Source organism: Sander lucioperca, chromosome 12 (assembly GCF_008315115.2).
Source record: "Sander lucioperca isolate FBNREF2018 chromosome 12, SLUC_FBN_1.2, whole genome shotgun sequence".
In the NCBI taxonomy this organism is placed as follows: domain Eukaryota; kingdom Metazoa; phylum Chordata; class Actinopteri; order Perciformes; family Percidae; genus Sander; species Sander lucioperca.
This window is the reverse complement of record NC_050184.1, coordinates 20,127,486-20,143,990: the sequence shown is the minus strand read 5'-3', so window position 1 is coordinate 20,143,990 and position 16,505 is coordinate 20,127,486. Positions and strand designations below refer to the sequence as shown.

Genomic DNA, 16,505 nt, shown 5'->3' with positions numbered 1-16,505 from the left:
ACTAAGATCTAATAAGACAAGTACGGAGACAAGTCCTTTGTCAGCAGCAGTTAGAAGGTCGTTAGTGATTTTCACCAGTGCCGTCTCTGTGCTATGATGCATTCTAAATCCTGACTGAAAGTCTTCAAATAGACTATTTCTATGCAGAAAGTCACACAATTGATTAGCGACTACCTTCTCAAGGATTTTGGAGAGAAACGGGAGGTTAGATATAGGTCTATAGTTGGCTAAGACCTCAGGGTCGAGGGTGGGTTTTTTCAGAATAGGTTTTATCACAGCTACTTTAAAAGACTGCGGTACGTGACCCGTTAATAAGGACATATTGATCGTATCTAGTAATGTGGTGTTGACCACGGGTAGTGCTTCTTTAAGTAGCTTCGTTGGAATGGGGTCTAAGAGACAGGTAGTTGGCTTAGCTGAAGAGACCCTTAACATTAATTGTTGGAGGTCTAAAGGATAAAAGCCGTCTAAATAAGTATCAGGTCTTATCGTTCTCTCTAGCCCTCCTGCGCCCAATGGTGAGTCGTTGGAAGCTGTGGGCAGAAGGTGATGAATTTTTTCTCTAATTGTTATAATTTTATCATTAAAAAAGGTCATGAAGTCATCACTGCTCAGAGCTATAGGAATAGATGGCTCAATAGAGCTGTGACTATCTGTCAGCCTGGCTACAGTGCTGAAAAGAAACCTTGGGTTGTTCTTATTTTCTTCTATTAGTGTTGAGTAATAGTCTGATCTGGCATTTCTGAGGGCCCTCCTATAATTGTTTAGACTATCTTGCCAATCCACACGAGATTCTTCCAGTTTGGTGGAACGCCATTTACTTTCAAGTTTTCGTGAGATTTGTTTTAATTTGCGAGTTTGGGAGTTATACCAAGGTGCTAGTTTCCTTTCCTTCATCACAACTAAATCAAGTGTATTTGTATTAGTTGTGGGGGTTAAATGTGGATGAAGTGTGTGTGTGTGTGTGTGTGTGTGTGTGTGTGTGTGTGTGTGTGTGTGTGTGTGTGTGTGTGTGTGTTCCTGTATCACTTTTGTCCATTTGTTTCTTTGTCAGTGGGAATCTCTTGTCAGATGGATGTGTGAATATATTTTGAGAAATGAGATGGTGTCTTTGTCTTTCTCTAGTTGCTGTTGCGTTCTCTCCCTGGCCTGATGGGGGCGCACTACAAGCGCTTCTTCTGTGGCTATGCTGAGCCGGCCTACATCAAGCAAAGGAAGATGCAGGTGATTGTCCTGTTTGACTGAATGTTGCTTTTCTACACTCAAGTTCTTTTTGTCTTCCAAAATAGCGCATGTGTTTTTTTTTCTACTCTCACCACAGCTGCACAGGCTACAGTTTGCTGATTTTGTAAATTTGTAAAAAAATAAATAAATAAATAAAAAAAAAGTTATGTTGACAGACTACAGTTGAAACAAATGATGCTCCCCTGTTTACCAGACCGTACGTAACCACATCCTCATTTGAAATGCAACAAAAAAGCTTAAAGCAGAGGGAAACTAGATTGATTTCTGTTTGGCAGACAGAATGTAGCTTACAGTTAGGGCTGTCACGGTCATGACATTTTATGATTAACTTCCATACAAATTATTGTGATTAACGATTTCATTTGTCCATTTCTGATCATTTGATGCCACACAGCGGTGCTGTTGTGTTTGGCTTTGCAACTAGACCTAAATTCATGTCGTTAGTTCATGGCTGACCATCGAAAAGATGCAATTGTTAGCAGAGAGTGTCAATTAATCTTCAAATAGTTTGCTGAAACCATGTTTCACCTCTCGCTCTGCTGCACATACACTATAAAAATGTTAAATGAGTCTGTGGTCATGTAGATTTGAATTAATGTATTAAGTAAAATATATTCAATATGATTGTGTTTTTGATTTTGAGGCAAATATTTAATTAAATTTCAAATAAAAATGTTTGGAATAAAATCCAACCATTGTAGTTAAATAAAACATAAGCATTATATTTATCTAATCCCAAATAGAGAGAATATTGAGTTAATTCAAATCAATGTAATCAGGCTAATTTTAATTGAAAAGCACTTCCTGTCAACCTAGTTAGCTAGCAGCTATAATGTTACCCAGCATGCTGTTCGGCTGTGTAAATTTGTAGGCTAAATGTAAAATTATTAGTGTTAGAAATTTTTAAAGTCACAAATAGTTGTGTGCTATGGTGTTTTATCCTATTAAAGAGAGTTAGTTGTGGGTTATTAATTGTCGTTGTAAATTTACAACCATGAGTGAGAAGGGTACGAAGTTAACACGGCTCCCGTTCTTAAGTCACTCGCAGATCAATTCGGCTGTAGCGTTCTCTGCGGTATTACGGTATATGGAAAATTCATATCATGTGGGAAATTAATACCCGTATACTGCCCAGCACTACTACAATGAGTCGAAAGCACAAAAGTGAATTGCTAATAAAATTCTTATTTGAGTATTTGTTAAGTTCTGTACTTTCTGGGCCATAGACTAGTTATTCCTAAGAAAGAATATTTAGATTTAATTCATTGCATTGCTTAAATTCAAATCAATGTGCAGATTAATGTAGATGATTATTACTCAGTTATATATCATTGATATGTAGAATTAAATTAATTTTTATTAGTACTATTTACACATTAGGGAGTTTATCTTTTTCAAATCAAATCAATATTTTTGTTTAGGTTATAATTAATTCTGTACTGTCAAACACACTGCTGCATCTGTAGAGGAGACTCGCGCTACAAATCCAGAGAGCTGTTATCGGCACCTCTCTGTCATCATGTTGCATAGTGAGCAACAAATGTGGCCTCCCACGAGCTGAAACAAAGAGAACCTGCCCAACAGCTCTTTGTTTCCATGATTTTTTTTCTGACAGTGAAACCCTGGGCTGCTGAAGTAGACACTTTATTTACCCAGCTGGAAACACATCAAATGGACTCTTATTTGTTGCCATACATGTACAATGTCATAACATTGGCTTTAAATTCCCTTGATTGTGGAATTAAATAATCGCGGTCAGCTCAAATAATGGTGACCAGGCATGACCCATACTATACATATTACCCATGATATAAACAAATACTTAAATAATAAAAAAATAGAAATGTAGGGACCAGTGATTGCAAAACGTATGCACAGTCATTATTGCACACAGTCTGTTATCACCTCACAGCAGCTTTTAGGCACGTTTCTGTTCTTTGCTAGCAGACGGTGGGGGCGGGACTTAAATGCGCTCTGTCTCTATAGCAGAGATGGCAAAAGTACTCCTCCCGTACTCAAGTAGAAGTAGAGATACTTGTGTTAAAAAATACTCTGGTAAAAGTAGAAGTACTGATTTAACTTATTTACTCAAGTAAAAGTAACAAAGTACAGGCTTGGAAATTTACTTAAAAGTATAAAAGTAAAAGTAGCTTTGCGAATGACAACCATTTTTTATGCAAAGCTACCTGGACCACACAAATGTTACTAGAGTGCAAGCTGAGAAACTTCAGTGGACATGGAAAAAAGGCTCTTTATATGCCATTGCCTACATTTTAAATGGATGTCTGCCAATATGCCTAAAACATCACATATATGATTATTGTGACAGAGACTGGGACTCCAGGTTAATAAGATTCTGACTGAGTAGCTATTTATGAATTCAGTTGTGATTCTGTGAGAATTCACAGATCCAGTTTCTCTTTTCTAATCTTCCCCTTAACATTTAAAGGAATCTACATGTACGTGTGTGTGCTCAAATATGGCTTCTGGAAAGAAAATAAAGGATAAAATATGAATTACTAAACAGACATTAATTAAGAAGTTCCCCATACTTTAAGAGTTGCGCAGCACATTGGCCAGGAGTCATTCTTGGTGCCCACTATCTCAAACATCTCTCTCAGATAAGGCCAAGGATGTCTTGCTGCTTGTCTGCTGATTTCTTCATTTTCAATCATGTCGCCATCCATACTACTATGTGCTAACGTTACCACCATCAAGCCGCAATGATTTGCCGCGAATGAATGCAGAATGCCACCGAATCTGTCGTGTCGTCTTGTAGTGGTGCGTCAAGTGCAACGTACAGTATATTCCCATCCAATTAGATTAATGTGGTATTGATGATGCGAAAATAACGGTAACTCCAGTGAAATTATTTGAAACTTGTTAGTAAGGACTAAATTAGGACTGTATTTAAAGCTGTGTCTGGTTTCCAACTTCGCCCCAGGTGTGTCTGTTAAAACACGGACGGAGACAACTTCTCTATTTTGATGCTTTATTAAGATCAAGCAACGTGCAACCTAGGTAACAGGTGAAGAACACAAACAACAAAATCACTAGCTAACTTACTTTAAATTTGCAAGAACTATAGACCAATACAACAACAGGCTTAAATGAACTGACAACATAAGTTTTACGACTTACAGTTCTTAAGGAGGCACACACACGGTGAGGCGCGTGTCTGTGCTATTCTCCGACATGACGACCTCTTGTACAAAACTAAAGTAACGAGCCAATTTTGTAAAATGTAAGGAGTAGAAAGTACCGATATACATGTTAAAATGTAAGGAGTAAAAGTAAAAAGTCGCCACAAAAAAATATAGTAAAGTAAAAATATCTGAAAAATCTACTTGAGTACAGTAACGAAGTATTTGTACTTCGTTACTTCCCATCTCTGCTCTATAGCAATATTCAATCCAGGAATACTTTTCATTTAGCACCCTTTTATGACTGTGTTTAATCAATTGTTGTCATACGTTGTTGTTTTATTTTTATTTTATTTCTCCCCTTTCCAGAATGCACCCTCACAAATGCATACTCAAACTTCTAACACAGGGGTGGTCCTGTACATCCTGTTAGGCCACTTGTTCGGCAATGACATTTTCCTAACTGGAACTGCAGTGCAATTCTAAGTGGCTGGTGTACCCCCTTTAGCATGCAATGATATTTGCACAGATTCAACCCTGTACTGCCAGAAGCTACTTTAATAATAGTAAAGCCAGTACTGTTGTGTTTGCAGGTGCTGGTGGAGCTGGTGAATGATGAGAATGTAGCAATGCTACTGGATGAGCTGAAAGGATACTGCACTGATGTCAACGCTGACACTGCCCAGGCTGCAATCTCAGCTATAGGTAAACACACACACACACAATCATAACGTCATGGGTCAGTGTCTTGTTTGCCAGACAAACACTTCCAGGCAGTCACTTTTTTTATATGCTGTTTTTCTTCTAGCTCACAGTAACACACCCTTATACTCCCAAACATCTACTGTAATATCATGTTTTGTACTAATAGGATGACTCATTTTTATCCTCCCCTGTGTTTAACACCAGTAAAGCTCAGGCAGATTATGAGTCAGACTACATGTTTCTACGGCAATATGATCTGGCTCTGTTCCCTCCAAATGGTGCTTGTCGATTCATAACCATAACTAGAGGATGATAAGGAAAACAGTCAGCACCCTCAGATGTGACACAGTCTGGTATTTTCAATTGCAAATGAGTAGTCAATAGCTTGAACGATGATGTCATAAATCATGTGAAAACACGCCATTGTAGGACTTCTACGATGCCAAATTGCAAAGTGTTTGTGTTTTCGTGAAACAGCATTGACGTGGCGAGGCGGGAAATTTGCATGTTTCCGTATCATGACCTTTATTTCAACTGAGGATGCCCTAATTTACTGTGTCAACGAGCAAGAGCAATAAATAAAACACACAAACAAGCATAATTATTATTAACACTGAGCTAGAAAGGATTGAAGGGATAAAAAAAGATAATTCAGCTAAAGCAGTGACAATGAGAGGTGTAAAATTCACACAGGAAACTCTTGTAACTTCACTTTACGTTGTTCATTCTGACTGAAACTTCACATGCATCATAAGAGTCCAGGCCTGGAGACATCTACAGGTTCGTATAGAGAGCCGAAGTCCCGCCCCTTCCGGTGGACCTCATGGGACCTTAATTCGGAAAAAATATGAACGGTAGTGAACGGGGAGAGGCAAATAATTTTTTGATCCCGTTTGAATTGAGCCATGGATTACAAATATGATGTTCGTCAATTTAAAAGATAACTTTTCAACCGAAGAAAGTCTCAGTTAGCCGTAGGTTTGTCATATCACCACTTAGTTTAGTGTGAAACCGCTCAGTGAACTACATCTCTCGTCTCACACAATTTACATCACCTAGCTTCGGTTGAAAAATTATTAAATTAAATTATCTTTTAAATTGACGAACATCATATTTGTAATCCATGGCTCAATTCAAACGGGATTAAAAAAAATTATTATTAGTGCTGTCAAACGATTAAAATATTTAATCGCGATTAATCGCATTAATGTCGCAATTAATCGCACATTTTTCTCTATTCTAAATGTCCCTTGATTTCTTTTTGTCCCATTATTTTCCCATATATAACATTTATATATATATATATATATATATATATATATATATATATATATATATATATATAACATTATATATATATATATATATATATATATATATTATATATATATATATATATATATATATATATATAATTTATATATATATATATAAAAAAATGAGCACCTTGTTCAACTGTATTTGTAAAAAAAAAAAAGGAGCACAAAACGGCGAAAACAACCACTGGATGGGAAAAGGGTATTTTACAATAACTTTGAATGCACCTCGAGGCTGGCGAGGCTGAGTCTGTGTTTTCAGACAACGGCAGCTACAGTCTGGAGTTAGAATCCTCTACAGTGAAATACAGTCACACTTTACACCGTTTAGCTGTCAGCATTTTAACCGTATTTACTCTAGCTGCTAGCTAACAGTAGGCTAACGTTAGCTGCTGCTAAGTGTAGTGTTGACTAGCGTCCCGTGCGGCGATGTTTCAGTTCTCTCTAACGTCCGTTTTCGGAGCGTCAGAGAGAAGCGCAGACATTTAAGTGGCACCTAAATAAGGCACCAAAATCTGCGTTGCTATTCGGTCCGGTAGATAGCGGTCTTTAAAGCACCGGTGCCGTATTAGCACTTCCTCCCAAACCCTCCCCCCCCCCCCCCCCAAATAAAAACTCTTCGGATCTACACGATTCACGTGGATGACATTTTCCCATTCAAAACGGCAATTTTTGCCGAAAAGCGAAAGGTATGTACTACTCTTTGGCCGGCCCGCAAGCCCAAACAAGTGTGTCTGGTGTTTTGTTTCCGGTCTAGCTAGATCCGGTGTGGTGTTGTAGTTTTTCTAACGTTACTAGTTGTTTCAACAGCATGTGAAAAAAACTACAAAGTTTGCTAGGCCAAAAAGAACATTAATCTCGCGATAAAAAAATTGACGGCGCTAAAATGGGTTTGCGTTAACGCCGTTAATAATGCGTTTAACTAACAGAACTAATAATTATTATCTCTCCATTGACTCCCATTCATATTTTTTTTCGAAAGACAGGTCCCATTGGCCGAAAGTAGAAGGGCGTGACTTTGGCTCTCTATTGACTCATGGTCATAGCGCCACCTACTGAAAACAGGAAGTCAGCCTTAAGTGACAAACATCATCCAATTCACATGAAATTTACATGGTGTGGTCTACACATGATGAACAGCAACATGACATATAATTAGTGTGTGTTCTCTAGTGACACAACGAAACAGGAAGTGTTACCGTCAACCGGCTTCCCGCTATTGCCCCCAACGACGTGCTGGGAGGGCCCGTTCATCGCCGCTTGCAGCTTTAATTTGAATTTAGAACAAGTCTTTGGGATTCTAAAAACATAGGGGTTTTAAGGCAGAATATGAATACGTGTTACGTTTAGAGTGCTAAAGAAATTACATTTTTAAGACCTTATCACTTTCTATGTCTTACTCATGTGTGTGTTCTCCTGTGTGGGTTGGGTGCAGGTCGTATTGGACGGAGCTACAGCGACCGATGTCTGGAGATCCTTACTGGGCTGCTCGGGCTCAAACAGGAGCACATCACTTCTGGTAAAACTTGTTTCCCTGAACACTTTGCATACATGTACTTACTACATGCCAGTGTGCAGCTGCATTTGTTTTGATAGTCAGTTGGCACCTGTTTTTCCACATTCTTTCTCCACAACAACCATCCCTCTGACTCTCTGTCTCCCTCTCCCCCACCTCCCCCTCCACTACCCTCAGCGGTGGTGCAAACAATGCGTGACCTGGTCTGGGTGTGTCCTCAGTGTAGCGACACTGTGTGTTTGGCTCTCGAGGGCTGCGAGGAGACGCTGCAGGATAGCCAGGTCAGACCGAAGCCTCTACACCGTCCACATACTGCTTGGATGTAGAAATGTTACCATGTCTTTAAAATAGTCACATTCTTTACTTAAGTGAAAGTAGTAGTACCCCTAAGATGTAAAAAAAATATATAAATAAATAAATACTGAAAAATGCAAATTCCAGGCCTGGAAAGGTTTTGGAAACATAAAAAGACCCAGAAAGTTTTGGAAAAGTCATGGAATTTTTTATTTTTAACACAGCATTATAATATGTGATTAATAAATGTATTTCACGTCGTCTTAACCTCAATGTTCTATTCGGGGCGCGATATTACGAATCCCACTATGAACAACATAAATTGTCATTCATTTTATTGTTAAACCTCTAAGGGGAAAACTTTAACAAAGATTTTTATTCTTATTGTATAATGTCGACTGACATTTTCAGGAAAACATAGTCATGGAAATTTGCCGAAAAGTATTGGTTAAAATGCGTATGAACCCTGTCCTTTACAGTAAAAATTCTGGATCTAAATCTGAATTAGAATCCACTTTAATGACGTAAGTGTGAACACATACAGGGAATTTGATTCTGGCTTTTTGTCGCTCTCAAAGTATACACACAGAAAAAGACATATACGGCTAAAAACAAGGACAACAAAGCTGAACAAGGTAAACTTAAACATTTTGATACTATGTACAGACATACATTTTTATATAAAATATACATATACACATAAATACACACACACATGGAAACAAACTGCTCTGTAAGGATTGTAAACACTAAGACAATAGGTATGGAGCTAAAAGAGTCTCAATAAAGATAAATACACACACTACATTCACATATGCACACACAGGATTCATACATGCACACACATGATTCATAAATACACACAGGATACACAAATGCGCACAAAATTCACAAATACACACACACAATTTAAAAAGCACAGAAGATTCAGAAATGCATACAAAATTCAGAAATGAACACACAATTCAGAAATGCAAACAACATTTACAAATGCACACAAGATTCAGAAATGCACAGGACAAGATTCAGAAATGTTTTTCTGATGCACACACAAATATATCTTGATTTACAAACTGCTTGCGGTCTGTGAACTTCACTGCATTTGTGTGTGAATTTTGAGACTGCCCTGACTTGGCTCGACCATGGATGTATTAAGAGAACGGGCTCGACACACAAATGCCTTTTTTTAAACAGGGAATGATCTGCAACCAATCAGATATCTCTCTTGTTTTAGCCAACCACAAGAACGCACCCCACGTGGGGGATTGTTTACTTATAAGCCAATCACATGAACGCGTTCACACAGCGCTATATGAATGTGGCGCGGGCTAGCGGTGGAGTCATGAGGGGCTTTCCGACCGGAGGGATTTTTGCAGTTCTTAGAGCCGACAGGAAAAATTTGGGGATATTTTTGGCCTCAGTAGCGTACTCTTTTAGCTCCTACTTCAGAGCACTTCCCTTTTCCTAGGTGTACTTGATTGGTCGAACTTATAAGTCACGCCCACTGCCAACTCGGAACTTGCAGACGGAGCAACAACCAACAACGGGACATTTTTAACAATTTTCATCATCTTATTCATCATTAAATTCACTTCTGACAACATTTTAGGCGAGAAATCAACTACGTAGAGGTCAAATATGGGCCGTTTTACGAAAATTGATGGCTAATTGCAAATTTTGTCCGATTGTGTGTCGGGAGTTCAGCGGCGGGTGCTGCCTGTGTTGCTGCCTCGCCGCCCGGCCTGCCTTCCTTCACAGACCCCGCCCTGCTGGGAGGTATATGGAGCTCTGTCACGGCTGGCAGCCCACGGTACTCCATACCCGCGCAAAGTCACCGTTTTTTTGGGTTAATGGACTACCAAACGCCGCTGCCCTGACAGAGCTCCAGGGCCTGCAGCTGCCCTCTTCCTGCTAAATGGCCGCTGTGTGTGAGTGAGAGCGCGGTCAGCGAGCTTGTTACGCCCGCAATCTCTTACCACAGGTTCCAGTTAATCTCATAATGGATATGTGTGTTGAGTTATTTAAACAAACGATCATGGAAATAAACGCCTCTTGCCCGCGAGTCTCATTGATAGAGCCTGCGGCTGGATGGACTTCTATCAATGAGAGCTAGCTAGCCTCCTCTTAGACCTCTGAAACGAAACCCCTAATGTTCACAAAAATGCATTAAATTGAAATTGGACACGATAGTTAGCTTTATAAGACCTTGGGGTAGCTATTTTATAAGTGACGTGACGAAATTCAAACTGTAAATATACGAAAGGTATGCTGGCAGCTGGCAGCCAGCCAGCTCCGGAGCTCCGCGGAGCCCCAGTCGTCCAATAACCGAGAAACGGTGACTTTCACTGGGTATGGAGTTTGCCTCTTTCTCGTCAGACTGTATGGAGCTCCTAAAGTTGAGCAAAACATTACGTGAATTACTATGAGAATGGATGACTCCACCACCTAGCCCGCGCCATGGATGTATTGGCCCGCGCCCGCACCACATTCATATAGCACTGTGTGAACGCGTTCATGTGATTGGCTTATAAGTAAACAATCCCCCACGTGGGGTGCGTTCTTGTGATTGGCTAAAACAAGGGAGATATCTGATTGGTTGTAGATGATTCCCTGTTTAAAAAAAGGCATTTGTGTGTCGAGCCCAAGGGGGTAATCATAGACGCTGTCGGTACAGGATCCGTTCTGCCTGCACGATCCGTTCTGCACATGCGCAAAATGTTCGCGCATGCGCGGTTGTACGAGGATTTACGACACTGCACGATCTGTTCCAAGCTTCCGGTCGACAGCCAAGCTAACGTTAGTTTAGCTAACAGCTAATTCGGCTAACCGCTAGCTGATTGTAGTGGTCTGCCGTTAGCCTCCACAGGTAAGCTAACTTTAGTTTAGCTAACAGCTAATTCGGCTAACTGCTAGCTGAGACAGCATGTAATAACTTTAAAAGACCCTCAAAATAAAACTTGAAAATAAACGTTGACATATATAACAAACACCTAACATATATAACAGCTGTTATGTCAGTTCTACTTTACTTGTGCTCATTTAAAATACAATCACTCAATACTTGTCTTTATTGTTATTACTGTGAAGTCTTAATTTAGCTGTAGCCTGCTTTTCCCATTACGTATGAGTTAACGTTATTTTAGCCGAATTAGCTGTTAGCTAAACTAACGTTAGCTTCCCGGTGGAGGCTAGCCATAGGCTAGCGTGGAACAGATCGTGCAGGTCGTATCCTTGGTAAAACAGTATTATCTTGCGCATGTGCAGAACGGATCGTGCAGGCAGAACGGATCGTGCAGGCAGAACGGATCGTGTACCGACAGCCTCCACAGGCAAGCTAACGTTAGTTTAGCTAACGGCTCATTCGGCTAACCGCTAGCTGATTGTAGCGGTCTGCCGTTAGCCTCCACAGGCAAGTTAACGTTAGTTTAGCTAACAGCTAATTCGGCTAACCGCTAGCTGATTGTAGCGGTCTGCCGTTAGCCTCCACAGGCAAGCTAACGTTAGTTTAGCTAACAGCTAATTCGGCTAACTGCTAGCTGAGACAGCATGTAATAACTTTAAAAGACCCTCAAAATAAAACTTGAAAATAAACGTTGACATATATAACAAACACCTAACATATATAACAGCTGTTACGTCAGTTCTACTTTACTTGTGCTCATTTAAAATCAATCACTCAATACTTGTCTTTATTGTTATTACTGTGAAGTCTTAATTTAGCTGTAGCCTGCTTTTCCCATTACGTTTGAGTTAACGTTATTTTAGACTGAATCTAGCTGTCAGCTAGCGGTTAGCTGAATTAGCTGTTAGCTAAACTAACGTTAGCTTCCCGGTGGAGGCTAGCCATAGGCTAGCGTGGAACAGATCGTGCAGGTCGTATGGATACGTAAAACAGTATTATCTTGCGCATGTGCAGAACGGATCGTGCAGGCAGAACGGATCGTGTACCGACAGACTGTATATTATACAGTCTATGGGGGTAATGCATGGATGTATTAAGAGAACGGAGTAATGCCGCGTTCTATTTACCTCGGAACTCGGAAGCCGCAACTGGGAATGACGTCGTACCCGAGTTGAATGCGTTCTATTTAAAAGTCGGATTTTCATTGTTTTCATTAGCTCTAGCCCGGTTAGCTATTGTTAGCAACCAGTTGATAACAACGCATTACGCCGTTTTTTGTGCATGCAAACAACGTAACAACATGTCCACAGATAGAAGTTGGACATACCTGTGTGAACGACTGATTTAGTGAGACACAAATAAGACATAAGTTCTTATAACCTTATGTTACTGCAGCTTTCACAACTGTTGATACAGGGAGGTACAGCCATAGATATCTATGGGTACAGCGAGGTACAGCAAGGTAAATAGAACAGAATAAAGAAGTTCTATTTACCTCGCAACTCGGGGTTATAGTTGATTTCTCGCATAAAAACGTATCAGAAGTGAATTTAATAATGAAATAGCCCGACAAACAAGTATAACTTTGCAGTGTCTGAAATATGAGACCTGCTGTCTCGTCTCCAATGTGTTTTTATGGGGTTCGCTCAAACCAATCAGCGTGCAGCTCATCTAAATATTCATGAGCATACCATATTTGAAAGAAAAGCTCTTGTTCCAAATAGAGCCATATTCACAGGGTAGTTAAGGGCCTAATAAAATAGCATTCGGGCAATTTTCAGCCCAACCAATGTTACATACCCTATTAGGAGACCTTAAGGACCAGTGTGAAATACCCTATACACCGATCCGATAATTTAACCCTGACTTTAAAGTGTGTTATTTATGTTCTGTTTTGATTATGAGTGACTTTCAAACAAGATAATAAAAGAATGTTCAATGGCAGGGGTTTCAGGGTCAGAGAACCGGAACGATTGGCAATACCCAAAATAACATTTCATCACTTATAACTAATTTAATACTGTTTATTGATCCCCAGTGTGGAAATTACAATTTACAAATTACAATTTTAAATCACTACACACAGGCCTGAAATACACACACACATGCTCAGGACCTATTCATGCACAAATGGAGAGATGTCAGAGTGAGTGGGCTGCCAGTGCTGGACCTGCGCGGTTGGGGGGGGTAGGTAGGGAGCGGTAGAGGAGGTGAACTGGCATCTCTCCAGCTACCAATCAACACTCTGTACTTTGGTCCGTACTGGGACTTGAACGGGCGATCCTCCGGTTCCCAACCCAACTCCCTACGGGAGTACGGAGCTACTGCCACCCCCAAGTAGCATACATTCAAGTCGAGTACTCTGTTTTTCTGGTCAACTTTTGTACCATTACCGCTACCAGAACCTGGAATTCAGCCTACTTTCTCTCTGTAATAACAAAAAATGAATTTCAGTAGTAAAAATAAGTCCAAACCTATTAATCCTATTTACATTTTGTTATTTATTTAGAACATTTTACACACCAGACAAAATAAAACCCCTCCCTACCTCCCAAACCCGTCTCTACAACCTCAGCCTGTCAGCCTGTCACCGAGCATAGAGAACTGTTTTGTGTGTCTCAGAGGAAGTGCAACCGCGACGTTGAGTGACCGCTTTCGGCTCGCCATTTGCATATTGCAGTAAACGTTGTCTGTGTGGAGTTGACGCGTTCCTGCCTTCCTTTGGTATCATTTTAGCATTTCTTACTCAGTATGTGTGCATGCATGAATATAAATATATACAACTCAATATTTAGAAATAAGTACTGAGTTGCGTATATGAGTAGATTGTGAGAGGGTGCTCACTACACATCCTCTTTTCGCCTCGTAGTGTGAAAACAAAATACTGAAAATGCAGGTTTCAGCCAACAGCAGCACTGTGTTGTGGTTAACCTGCAAAATGTCACTGAAAGAGACTGCAAGTGGCACAGGGCTTCTAACGCGCTGTAATGACCAGATGGTGAGAGGGAACGCTCATTCCTTTTTTAGTTTAGTTTTGGTTTATTTCGATCACATAGATACACATCACATACATAACATAAATGGTAAAAAAACAAAGTGGCACCTTAATTCATACAGTGTCATCTTAACTTGTTTCTAATCAATACTGACCGAAAAAGGTGTGCTTATTACACTTACCCTTTTTACATTCTATTTGATTCATATTTTGTTCTTAGGTCCCTCAGAATCTTATCTTATTAAATGTAGTGGTATTAATTTCCGTATGTTATACAGTCGTGGCCAAAAGTTTTGAGAATTACATAAATATTGGAAATTGGAAAAGTTGCTGCTTAAGTTTTTATAATAGCAATTTGCATATACTCCAGAATGTTATGAACAGTGATCAGATGAATTGCATAGTCCTTCTTTGCCATGAAAATTCCACTGCATTTCATTGCTGTCATTAAAGGACCTGCTGAGATCATTTCAGTAATCGTCTTGTTAACTCAGGTGAGAATGTTGACGAGCACAAGGCTGGAGATCATTATGTCAGGCTGATTGGGTTAGAATGGCAGACTTGACATGTTAAAAGGAGGGTGATGCTTGAAATCATTGTTCTTCCATTGTTAACCATGGTGACCTGCAAAGAAACGCGTGCAGCCATCATTGCGTTGCATAAAAATGGCTTCACAGGCAAGGATATTGTGGCTACTAAGATTGTACCTAAATCAACAATTTATAGGATTATCAAGAACTTCAAGGAAAGAGGTTCAATTCTTGTTAAGAAGGCTTCAGGGCGTCCAAGAAAGTCCAGCAAGCGCCAGGATCGTCTCCTAAAGAGGATTCAGCTGCGGGATTGGAGTGCCACCAGTGCAGAGCTTGCTCAGGAATGGCAGCAGGCAGGTGTGAGCGCATCTGCACGCACAGTGAGGCGAAGACTTTTGGAAGATGGCCTGGTGTCAAGAAGGGCAGCAAAGAAGCCACTTCTCTCCAAAAAAAACATCAGGGACAGATTGATCTTCTGCAGAAAGTATGGTGAATGGACTGCTGAGGACTGGGGCAAAGTCATATTCTCCAATGAAGCCTGTTTCCTATTGTTTGGGGCATCTGGAAAAAGGCTTGTCCGGAGAAGAAAAGGTGAGCGCTACCATCAGTCCTGTATCATGCCAACAGTAAAGCATCCTGAGACCATTCATGTGTGGGGTTGCTTCTCATCCAAGGGAGTGGGCTCACTTACAATTTTGCCCAAAAACACAGCCATGAATAAAGAATGGTACCAAAACACCCTCCAACAGCAACTTCTTCCAACAATCCAACAACAGTTTGGTGAAGAACAATGCATTTTCCAGCACGATGGAGCACCGTGTCATAAGGCAAAAGTGATAACTAAGTGGCTCGAGGACCAAAACGTTGAAATTTTGGGTCCATGGCCTGGAAACTCCCCAGATCTTAATCCCATTGAGAACTTGTGGTCAATCCTCAAGAGGCGGGTGGACAAACAAAAACCCACTAATTCTGACAAACTCCAAGAAGTGATTATGAAAGAATGGGTTGCTATCAGTCAGGATTTGGCCCAGAAGTTGATTGAGAGCATGCCCAGTCGAATTGCAGAGGTCCTGAAAAAGAAGGGCCAACACTGCAAATACTGACTCTTTGCATAAATGTCATGTAATTGTCAATAAAAGCCTTTGAAACGTATAAAGTGCTTGTAATTATATTTCAGTACATCACAGAAACAACTGAAAAAAAGATCTAAAAGTAGTTTAGCAGCAAACTTTGTGAAAACTAATATTTGTGTCATTCTCAAAACTTTTGGCCACGACTGTATACAAATAACTATTAACACACATTACGTGCAGAACATATGAGACAAAACAAAATAAACAAAACAAAATATATTGCCATTCATATACACATTGCCATACATGCCTCAGTTTTATATTTTTTTAGTATCTTCTTTTTTTAATATTATATTTTTTTGAAATCTTTGTAGCTTGTTACACATTTTCATTTCCTCACCTAAAAGATTCCACATGTTTACGGATTTTGCTGATATACATCTCTCTGGAACCATCCTATTTTTTGACTTTATACATTATTTGCATTGTTTTGGACTCCACCAAGTCTCTAAATTGAAGTGTGTGTGAGTTTTTAAATAATCCGTTTGTTGGTTCATGATATTCTGCTCTCTTAATGAGTCTCATTGCTCTCTTTTGTAATGTAAATATAGGATTAGTAATTGTTTTGTATGTGTTTCCCCATATTTCCACACATTAAGTAATATATAGCAATATTAAGGAACAGTACAATATATGTAATGAATTTGAATTCAGCACATCTTTTGTTTGGCGTTAGAAGCCCTGTGCCACTTGCAGTCTCTTTCAGTGACATTTTGCAGGTTAACC

At 39.8% G+C, this 16,505-nt stretch overlaps 1 protein-coding gene across 3 annotated transcripts in view; it reads left to right on the top strand.

Annotated features, from left to right (window-relative positions):
- ap4b1 (adaptor related protein complex 4 subunit beta 1) overlaps window positions 1–16,505 on the top strand; it is a 41,931-nt gene that overhangs the window by 13,067 nt on the left and 12,359 nt on the right. For all 3 annotated transcript variants that reach the window (XM_036007994.1, XM_031310601.2, XM_031310596.2), the window contains exons 6-9: window positions 1,126–1,224; window positions 4,982–5,093; window positions 7,845–7,928; window positions 8,103–8,206. In XM_036007994.1, coding sequence (XP_035863887.1) covers window positions 1,126–1,224; window positions 4,982–5,093; window positions 7,845–7,928; window positions 8,103–8,206 — 399 coding nt within the window. The remainder of the gene's footprint in view (window positions 1–1,125; window positions 1,225–4,981; window positions 5,094–7,844; window positions 7,929–8,102; window positions 8,207–16,505) is intronic.